The following is a 10985-nucleotide window of genomic DNA, read 5'->3' as shown; positions in this document are numbered from 1 at the left end:
AATGTGAGTTCATGGGGAAATTAAATTCCTCCGTTTTTTTTTCTTTTGTAAAACTCCACTTCTATGCTTAAATGTTGGTAAGGATGAGAGTAAAAAAAAAACGACTTTGGCTTTTGTAAAGGAAAAAGGGATTCACAATGCTTCACATACTTAAAACACATGGACGTCAAAGGCATTACCAGTGCTAACGCGTCCCTTTATGACTAATTTATTCCCTCTGGGACTCGTTTTAGGCCAATGAATCTTTTGACCCTGATTGAAGACACCTTAGGACGAGATAACTGATCAACATGCCAATCAATATGTCAATAATGTCATCAATATTCACCATAACAAGACAATTCAGATTAATCAATGACATTAATAAAACTCAGAAACCACTATGACCTTTCAGTCATGAATAAACACACCAGTTTGGTACAATTTTAGGATGCTTATTCCCTATTGATTACAATTCTACTAGTAAGTTTATTAGTCTCAAAACCATGAAACACATTAGCATTGTCATAATGTAGCAACTCGAATAAGACTTCATCAAAGCAAAGATCACGAACATTAGAACATAGCACGACGTCAACATAGGTTATCCTTAGCAGAGTATAATTAGAGCATTATTGAACAAAGCATAGATACAGTCATTGGTCTATTTGTGTCCGTTTAATGAACCCCTTAACTAACCTTGAATTAGCATTGGCATGTTGGGCTTCATGCAAAACAATTTGGCAACACCAATTTAGAAAACTATGGTCTCTGTCAAAAGAAGCGGTTGGTACCTAGAAAGGAAAAGCAAACAGACAATTACAATTTCATTGTCATATAGTTACCCTCCGTAATGGGTCAGCATACAGATTCAGTCTTCGTCCTTAGGACATCAGTTAGTTCGCCATCAGTCAAGGAATCCAACAAGACGGGTAAGAAAGGACACTTCCCTCATAAGGAGGAAAAGTATATAACGGGCAAGATAATGGCGAGGATGGTTTGAAGAACCAAACGGCAAAGTCTCTAGGCAGAGTGACAAAGTGTCTGGGTTATAACAAAAGTTTGCAATGGCATCTCCTAATGGCTCCTTGTGTCAGAGGTTTTTATCCCTTTTCTGTTGTACAGTCTCCTAATTTCTAATTGGGTGAGGTTGGCACCCCACTATCTTCATCCAATAGGTTTCTAGTGATTTCATCAAATTTGTCACCCCATAACAGTTCTCACGTAGTTTATTGGTTCATGTGATTGACGTCTCCAACGGGTAGAATGTCCGGTATGATTTCATACTCTCGTGGTCCTTTTCACATCCTCCGTCAGTAGGTCCATTGTATGTACCGGTTTAGGCGACCTTGTACCTGTAACTAGTCTACACTTGCATTCAGCAAGAATGTTTCCTTGAGCAAGTCGAATTTCATGAGAACAGATCTACTACAGTTACATTCATCTTCTAGCTTTTGGAAAAGTACGAGTTCATGTCCTTCAGCAAGTCAGCACACTGTATGTTAGAAAAACACATTTAATATGAAACCGGGCAGCTAGGTCTCGACTCATGCTAACTAAGGCCTAATGATTTATTTGCAGAACTTTAACACATAACCCTTAATATTAGTGTAAAACCATACATTAACACATTAATTCTACAGCATTAGTCAGTTTCATTAATCATTGTATACATTGAGGGCCACTACCCGTGGGCACATTTCAAGCGCACGTTTAGCAAAGCACATTAATATATTTTCTAAGCTGCATTATTATGCATTCGTTCATAAACATTTCATGTTAATTTTGAGTATAAAAGCTAGGCTCCCTCACCAGTGTAAACGTCAATGTATGGGACAAATAAGCAAGTGCTCACTATCTATGTGCATTCGTCTATGTATTACTAAAGCGCATAAAATATTTTAAAATATATACACCCAAACGATCAATGTTGCCAAAACGAATGCCAAAACATCCGATTTAGGCACGAGACTTACGGCAAAAAAAAAACTCTTATTTAAACTAACTCCAGCTTAATGCAATCTATGCTTCAGTAAAAGTGAATATGGAAAATAACATTTCCTATATTTTTCTCGTAATTCCTCTCTTAGAAACTCTTGAACGTTGTCACAAAGATTGAGGCTTTCACAGTTGCTGGTTCTATTGCTGGTTTCACTGTCTCTTTCAAACGGACTCTTGTTCTCTTTGCGTTGAGGCCCCTTTAAGAAACATGTAAACAAAGCTCAAAACCCCCCTGGCCCCGCCTCGCTGTCACGTTTGGATTACGTTTTGTCTATACGTGATATCGTCATCGTGTTGTCCCATTCTAGGAAGCATTGTGCGCTAAGCAAGGAGAGTACTTTTCTGGTTGCCAAGGCGGTTGCTCTGTGAGCGTACGGCGGATACTTGCTAAGGCGCACGCGCATTGTGCGACGCCTTGGGAGGGGGCGGCGCGCGCAGAGTGAGGGACCGATAGAGGAGCATGAATGGGCCAAAATGGCGGATACTGTGCAGGTGAGAGGGGGGCAGGCGGGAAAAGGATCCATAGAGGGGAAGTTGGGAGGTGGAGCTGGGGTGTGTGGTAGGGGAAGCCGGCGAATCGATGAGGGGAAGTAGAAGTGTTTGGGAGCAGAGATATCCCAATGCAAGAAGTACAGATCAAGAAGCAGAAACACATGGCCTGTTTACCTCCCTGTTGTTTGCAATCCTAGATGTCACAGTGTTGAGCACTCGCCTACTTCTGTGTGTAGCTCCAAATGCCTGCTTTGCCAAATGATGTCTTTCTAAATACAAGCCACCTTTGACTTACTTCTACTCGTAATCTCTAGATGTAACTCTAATTCACTGTCTTGCATTTAGCACATTTGCAACTCACAATACCACGTCCTTCTGCAACATCCCATATCCACTACCGACTCCGCAATTGAAAACCACTGACATTTTTCATTTGAAAAAACACACTTCCTCTCTACCTGAAAGACCTCTCATCACTTACCGCCCCTCGGCCATTCACTATCCTCGATCAGCTGTCATGTTGCGTGTTAGCGTGCCCCCCCACCCCCCCTTTTCTAATTTACATGTCCAATTGTTGCTTATTTTCACGTCCTCTTGTTTATTTACACGTCATCCTGTTGTTTACTTGCATGATTCTCCTGTTGTTTACTTGCATGATCCCCTGTTGTTTATTTATATGACCCCGTTTAATGCATGCCCCCTTTTGCTTATTTGCAAGTTCCCTCATTGCATATTTGCATGCACGCCTGTTGCTTATTGCATTTCCCTTATTGCATATTTGCATGCACGCCTCGTTCATGTATCCCTCCTAGTTCACGTTATTTTGTTAAAATATCTATCTTCATGTTCACTCTTCCTCATCACTGTGACCACTACAGTTGCCTGTGCCAAGCCCCTTGCTGCCTGCAGCTAGTTAAATTTTGCCTGTGCGTAGTAACTTGGGTATGTATGAAGGCTTTTTCCCATAGACACAGAATGGGTAAAATCCTTTGGTACATCTGGCCCTTGGTGCTTAGGCTTGGGCCCTTGTTCGTGCTTGGTCTCCTTCCTGCCTGTTCGCGTATGCCCCACCTCCTTTTTTAACGAATCTGTATGTCCCCCCATTTTACTAGCCTGCATGTCCACCCCTTTTGCTTATACCCCAAATGCTCTTGTTCTTCCCGCCGTACTGCTTGTGCCTAGGGCCAGTCATGTCCGTTCTTGGTCCCTTCTTGTTTGCTTGCCTGCCCCCCCACCCCCGTTTTAATTTTTTTTCCACACCTGTATGTTCCCCTTCTCTTTCCTCTCTCATTTGCATCGCGCCTTTTTGCTCATCTGCTTGCCCTCCACTTTTTGTTTTGGCTTTTCTGCTGGCCCCTCTTAGTTGCTCATCTCTTGGTAGCCATATGCTTCTCATTTGTCGGCTCCAGAGTTGCTTGTCTTCAGGTCCCACCTGTTCCTCATCTGCTAAATGTGCCACTTCTTTTCAAGCCCTCCCAACATTTATGTCTAGTTGTGGTCCCCCTACTTGCTGCCTTCTCCGAATGCCTCCCTTATCTGTCATTTGCGGCTTCCTAGTGTACCTTGTCTGTGTGCTACTAACTCTTTCAGCACCTAGTTTGCGCCCTATGCATCTTATCTGAAGTCTTCCAGTCACCTGCTACTTGTCTGTGGTCCCTCCCTTCTGTATTCCTAAAATACTCAACCCCTGCTCCTCATCAGGGGGTCTTTTTATCTGTGGACTCCCATTCTCCATGTTTGTGGACTTCCCACTCATCCGTGGACCTCTCTTCTCCATTACTTGTCTTTGAGCCTCTCATGCCCCTGCCTGCTTGTCTGTGGGCATCTTGCTTCCCTGCCTGCTTGACTGTGGGCATTTCGTGCACCCACGGCCTTTTCTGTGGACATCCTGTGCCCCCGTCTGTGGGCATCCTGCCCTGCCTCTTTGTCTGTGGTTATCCTGTGCCTCCTTGTCTGTGGGCATCCCTTGCCCCCCGCGGCCTCGTCTGTGGGCATTTTGTTCCCCCGGCTCCTTGTCTCGGGGTCTCCACTCCTTTCCCCGATTTGTGGTCTGTGGTCTCATCCCCATCTTTTGGTCTGTGAGCCTCACCTCCCCTTCTGCGGTTTCCCAGTGTGCCTCATTCATGTGTCACCTCGTTTGCGCCCTCTGCAATTTATCTGCAGTTCCCCAATCACCTGCTTCTTGTCTGTGGGTCCCTCCCCTCAGTAGCCCCAGACAGCTCAACCGCTGCTTCTCATCAGAGGAGCAGGGGCTCCCTCTCACCATGTCTGTGGACCTCCCTGCTCCTCATCAGCCGACCTCCCCTCATTACTTGTCTTTGAGCCTCTTGTGCTCCCGACTCCTTGTCTATGGGCATCTCCTCGGCAGGGCGGCTGTCCCCAGGGCTCTTCGCCTGGACGGGTGTGCCCATTCACCCCACCTGCTTGTGTCACTTAGTCACTCTTTGTCACTGTCAGTCACTCTCACTACTCTGGCTCCTTGCCATGGTGGGGCCCCCAAACCACACAGTGAGCTCCTTGTGTCCTACCCTTTACTCCTCACCTGAGTGGCTGTACTCCAAATCACCCACCCCTCGGGTCCTTGATTCCCAACCTTGGCTCCTCACACAGGTGTCCCCACATCTGGGTTGGTTTAATTTGCTCCTTGTCTGGGTGGGCTTCCTCACCCCCACGCAACCCAACGCTGCACCCACCACTCCTTGTTTTTGGCCCCAAAATACACCACCCACCCTCTGCTTCTTGTCTGTGGACCTTATCAGCCACTCACCCTTGCTGGCTCGTCTGTGGGCCTCATCGGCTCCTCATCTGTTGCTTCTCGCCAGCTCCTCGTCTGGCGGCCTATGTGGCTCCTCGTCTGGTGACCTATGAGACTCCTCGTCTGGTGGCCTATGTAGCTCCTCGTCTGTGGGTCTGAGCGGTCACCCACTCACAGTTCCATATCTGTGGGGCCCGAACGGCTCCTCGTCTGTGGGCCTGAACACCAGCCCACACTCTGCTCCTCCTTGGCTCCTTGTCAGTGGACCTCTACTCTCTGCTCCTTGTCAGTGGACCTCTGCTCTCTGCTCTGCTCTCTGCTCTCTGCTCCTTGTCTGTGGACCTCTGCTCTCTGCTCCTTGTCTGTGGACCTCTGCTCTCTGCTCCTTGTCTGTGGACCTCTGCTCTCTGCTCCTTGTCTGTGGACCTCTGCTCCTTGTCTGTGGACCTCTGCTCTCTGCTCCTTGACTGTGGACCTCTGCTCCTTGTCTGTGGACCTCTGCTCTCTGCTCCTTGTCTGTGGACCTCTGCTCTCTGCTCCTTGTCTGTGGACCTCTGCTCCTTGTCTGTGGACCTCTGCTCCTTGTCTGTGGACCTCTGCTCCTTGTCTGTGGACCTCTGCTCCTTGTCTGTGGACCTCTGCTCCTTGTCTGTGGACCTCTGCTCCTTGTCTGTGGACCTCTGCTCATTGTCTGTGGACCTCTGCTCCTTGTCTGTGGACCTCTGCTCTCTGCTCCTTGTCTGTGGACCTCTGCTCCTTGTCTGTGGACCTCTGCTCTCTGCTCTCTGCTCCTTGTCTGTGGACCTCTGCTCTCTGCTCTTTGCTCCTTGTCTGTGGACCTCTGCTCTCTGCTCTTTGCTCCTTGTCTGTGGACCTCTGCTCTCTGCTCTTTGCTCCTTGTCTGTGGACCTCTGCTCTCTGCTCTTTGCTCCTTGCTCCTTGTCTGTGGACCTCTGCTCTTTGCTCCTTGTCTGTGGACCTCTGCTCTCTGCTCTTTGCTCCTTGTCTGTGGACCTCTGCTCTCTGCTCTTTGCTCCTTGTCTGTGGACCTCTGCTCTTTGCTCCTTGCTCCTTGTCTGTGGACCTCTGCTCTTTGCTCCTTGCTCCTTGTCTGTGGACCTGTGCTCTCTGCTCTTTGCTCCTTGTCTGTGGACCTCTGCTCTCTGCTCTTTGCTCCTTGTCTGTAGACCTCTGCTCTTTGCTCCTTGTCTGTGGACCTCTGCTCTTTGCTCCTTGTCTGTGGACCTCTGCTCTTTGTCTGTGGACCTCTGCTCTCTGCTCCTTGTCTGTGGACCTCTGCTCTCTGCTCCTTGTCTGTGGACCTCTGCTCTCTGCTCTTTGCTCCTTGTCTGTGGACCTCTGCTCTCTGCTCTTTGCTCCTTGTCTGTGGACCTCTGCTCTCTGCTCTTTGCTCCTTGTCTGTGGACCTCTGCTCTCTGCTCTTTGCTCCTTGTCTGTGGACCTCTGCTCTCTGCTCCTTGTCTGTGGACCTCTGATCTCTGCTCCTTGTCTGTGGACCTCTGATCTCTGCTCCTTGTCTGTGGACCTCTGATCTCTGCTCCTTGTCTGTGGACCTCTGATCTCTGCTCCTTGTCTGTGGACCTCTGATCTCTGCTCCTTGTCTGTGGACCCCTACTCTCGGCTCCTTGTCTGTGGGCCTCTCACTCATCGGCTCCTTGTCTGTTGGCATCCTCAAAACCCTTGGCTCCTTATCTGTGCGCCAAGCCATTAGCATCTTGTCTGTGGGCCTGCTCCTCCCACCCAGTGCTTCTTGTCTGTGGGCCTGTTCGACTCCCTGCCTGTGAGCCTCCCTCACCCACCCATGTCTCCTTGTTTGTAGGCCTCCCACCAACCCTTTTACCCATGGCTCTGTCTGTGGGACTCACCCACCCAACCTTGGTTGGTTCCTCATCTGTGGGCCTTAATCCACCCACGGCGCCGCGTTTATGAGCCTCCACAACTTTTGGCTCCTTGTCTGTGAGCCTTCCCCACCCTTGGCTCCTTGTCTGTGAGCCTCCCCCACCCTTGGCTCCTTGTCTGCGAGCCTCCCCCACCCTTGGCTCCTTGTCTGCGAGCCTCCCCCACCCTTGGCTCCTCGTCTGTGCCCCCTTCCCCCCCCAAACACTCGGCTCCTCGCCTGTGGACCACCCCCCACCCACTAACCTACCTTCGGCTCCTTGCCCGTCGGCCTCCCCCATCCATCCACCCACCCACCTAACTTTGGTTCCTCAAACCTACCTTCGGCTCCTCGCCTGTTTGCCTCCCCCATCCACCTATCTACCTTCGGTTCCTCGTCCGTGGGCTCCCACCACCGCCCACCTACGTTCGGCTCCTTGCCCGTGGGTTCCCACCACCACCCACCTACCTTCAGCTCCTCGCATGTGGGCCTCCCCCATACCTTTGGCCTTTTCCCACATCTGCTCCTCTGTTCCACTTCCTTCCTCTACCTTCTAGTCCTGATCTGTTTTGGAACTGCTGTAGTCTTCCAACCACTCCTCATTGTATTCTTCTTCTCTGTTCCTCCCATTCTCTTCTACACCCCTGGCTCGTTCTTGGCACCACCTGTTATGCACTTTCTTGCCTCTCTCCTGCACTTGTCTATTACCCAACAGTCATCATTCTATTTACCTTCCATTATCGCTCTCCTAGTTAAATATTTGTCATTCTTGCACCAAAGCCATTTCACTGCTTATCATCTTCTAACTGCCTACCTTTTACCCCTGCACCTTGCTCATCTTCTCATCCCACAGTGTACTTGCCCTTATTCCTTCTGCTGATCTTCCGCCCTCAACCTATTCGCCCCTCTCTTGTCTCCTCTTGCAGTTACCTTTCTTGATCCTTTCCTGACTACCTACAATTCCCTACCCTGCCATAATTCCACTAATCATCCTACCTTTTACCTCTCTTGCTTGCCTAGTCTCTCTTCTGACCCCCCGAACATAACATGTCTCTTGTGCCTCAGTCTGTTTCTTCCTTACCACCTCATTTCCTTTCCCTTCCACTTTTGCTGCAGTACTTAAATCTCATCAGCTTCCATTGTGCTCATTTGAGCACTCTTGTACAGTACTCCACCTCTTTTACATTGGCCATGTTACACCTTGGCTCATATGAGACTCTCTCATCACTGATTGTTTATTCAGCTTTGTAATCCTCTACATCATTATGTGTTGTGGTTCTTCATTAGATAAACTTGCCTCCTCGTGATTTCCTCAATCTCCGCTGTGTCCTCACTTCACTTCTTTGCTCCTTTTGCATTTTCATTATTTCCCTTTCATCTCTTAGTTTTTCTATTTACTATTCTGCCCTAACACATCTCTAACAATAGTTACTTATTTCTTGCTCCTATTTTTGCCAGTGAGCCATTCTGTGCTCTTGACATGGACTTTCCCATTGGTCTCACTCACTATAACTGGTCCATTCATTTCTGATACAGCCCATATCTACCAATGGTTTAATCTGCTTTCCTATGTAGCATGGTTTTCTTTCCCTCAACCCTTGTCCCCCTCTTTTTTTGCAGATCCTGGACCCCCTGTATTTACAACCTTTTTATTATCATTCTCCATTAGCCTAATTTTTTTGACTGCTATTTTGTTGGGACAGAGAGCTTAAACTGCTAAGTGTACAAAAGCTACCAGTGTATTTACCTTTACTGTTATTGTAGCACTTAACCATTAACTCTGTGAACTTTGATTGCTGTTAGCATGCAACAGTAGAAGGCACCTGGATAGAAGTAGCTGATGCTGCTTATCCACGTGGGGGAATTTGCACTGGTTCCTCCAGATTTGTACGTGTTGTATGTTTGTGAAGGATGGTGAAAACATCTTATTTTCTTATTGTACAGTGGACAAGAAGACATTTGAAAGGTAGCTCAAGATTGCTCTGTTGTTTGAAACTGTGTGTGGAAGGAAGGGGTTGAGGGAGAAAATTAAGCTGTGGTTCTACCTTTGTTGATTAACATACTTCCAAGTCTGCAGAGTGAACAGAACCTACAACATGCTGTTACACTTCTTAGTAAGTTACATTTAGATCTATTAATTTAGGATTGAACACTCCCGCCATGGGCTTGGTTGTTACTAGCATCAACTGATAGATCAAACATTGAACCTAGAGACCTAAAACATAGATGACGGAGACATGTTAACAAAAACTAGGGATAACACTCTAAAAATGCAACAATTGTTCTGCCACAGGCTGGAAATTTTTAGGTGACATAACTTTGAGTTTGCTACCTGCACTGTTCTTTTGTTTAAATACAACCCTGAAGTGGTTCTAGCTATATTGTATTTATGTAGTACAGAAGAATCAAAGTGGCGGTTACAGACCTTGGACTACAGAGGTAATAAAATAAGGGTGAAAAGGTTCCGGCAAAGATAACATAGAGGTGACAAGTTTGGTGGTGGAGGACATAGCCGAGAATTTTCAGTAGATAGTGGAATTAGAGAAAATCCATAGCCAGACAAATGCTCACTGTTTGAGAGTTCCAGAGTTCAGAAGCGTTCACTAAGAAGAGTTGTTAGGTGTTTTTGGCTCGTTTTTAGTGAATGATCTGAAGTCTGTGCTTGAAATGGGTCAGTGGTATTTAGAACCGTTTAGTATCTTGCTGGAATGCCAGGGACAGTTGAGATTTTTTTCCCCTCTTTTTAACATTGTGTGTTTGAGACTTTGAGAACCTACTGAAGTAATAGCTGGCTCAGAATCATGCTTTGGACCCTGATTAATGCCTGACATGAGGGATTTACATGTAATATTGTGTTATCCATACTGGTTGCCCCTATTAGATACTTCATCCATATGCAGTCTTACTGCTGAGATTCTGAACTGACCCTTATATGAAAGATTTATGGCAGCTGGTGCTGTTGATCTATGTGTGGGTGTATATACATTGACTGAAAAAAAACAAAGGTTAAAGTAAAGTTATAGTTGGATGAATTTGTCAGTGACAATGATTTAAACTATAAAAAAAACTGAAATTCTTTAGTTATAGTTAGCAACTTGCATTAACAGTGCTAACTATAACTTGAGCCCCACCATGCACTGCATATGACCTCACATATGACATGTTCTATGGCATGATTTATGACATCACTGTTGACATCTCAAATGACATTTCAAATGGCACATAACTGATGACATCATCCAGCGAGTGTGTTAGTTAGATTTATAGTTTACATAGTGGTAGTTAAGCACTGTATTACCTTCCTGCCTAATTCTGTACAGCCGTGTCCAGCTAATCGGTATGTGTTTACAGAACTCATGCTTCTAATGTGCCATCGGTGTGTAGAGGTATTGACCACATTATAACGTTTTATATTGAAGAGTAACTCTATGTACAGGTTACAGTTAAATTGTGCACATTATGTTACACACACATTTTTTTTTGTACTGCAAAAATATGTAGTACATATAATCTTTGTCCTGTTAGAAACTAGGTATTGTATGCAGCCTTGAGTTATTAGACAGAATAGTCTCTGCATGATAATTACTACTTAACACAGAAGACTGTGCACAAGGTACTAACCTATGTACATGGGTTTGTTTTGCTTCAGAAGATGAGCTATCTGTAAAGTTTTCACTACAGTATGAAAGCTGCAAGAAACTTTACTCCCTTCAGACCTTGCTTATTTTAAGTGAGTAGTCAATCTTTGGACGCGTTTTGCATGGATTGTACACTGAGCTAATTAAATACTTTTAAATACTCAGTGGTGTATTTCTCATGAGAATTTCACTGCCTGGGAACATTGTAGTACAGAGTAAACTG

General features: G+C 46.3%; 1 protein-coding gene across 4 annotated transcripts in view; it reads left to right on the top strand.

The window, feature by feature from the left end:
* Positions 1–2325: 2325 nt before the first annotated feature.
* Positions 2326–10985, top strand: part of XPO7 (exportin 7) — a 659915-nt gene continuing 651255 nt past the window's right edge. For 2 of the 4 annotated variants that reach the window (XM_069213992.1, XM_069213990.1), the window contains exon 1: positions 2326–2472. In XM_069213992.1, coding sequence (XP_069070093.1) covers positions 2455–2472 — 18 coding nt within the window. In that variant the 5' untranslated portion in view covers positions 2326–2454. The remainder of the gene's footprint in view (positions 2473–10985) is intronic. The other 2 variants (XM_069213989.1, XM_069213988.1) reach the window with 1 other exon arrangement.

This window comes from Pleurodeles waltl, chromosome 11 (assembly GCF_031143425.1).
Source record: "Pleurodeles waltl isolate 20211129_DDA chromosome 11, aPleWal1.hap1.20221129, whole genome shotgun sequence".
In the NCBI taxonomy this organism is placed as follows: Eukaryota; Metazoa; Chordata; class Amphibia; order Caudata; family Salamandridae; genus Pleurodeles; species Pleurodeles waltl.
This window is presented reverse-complemented; position numbering and strand designations above follow the sequence as displayed.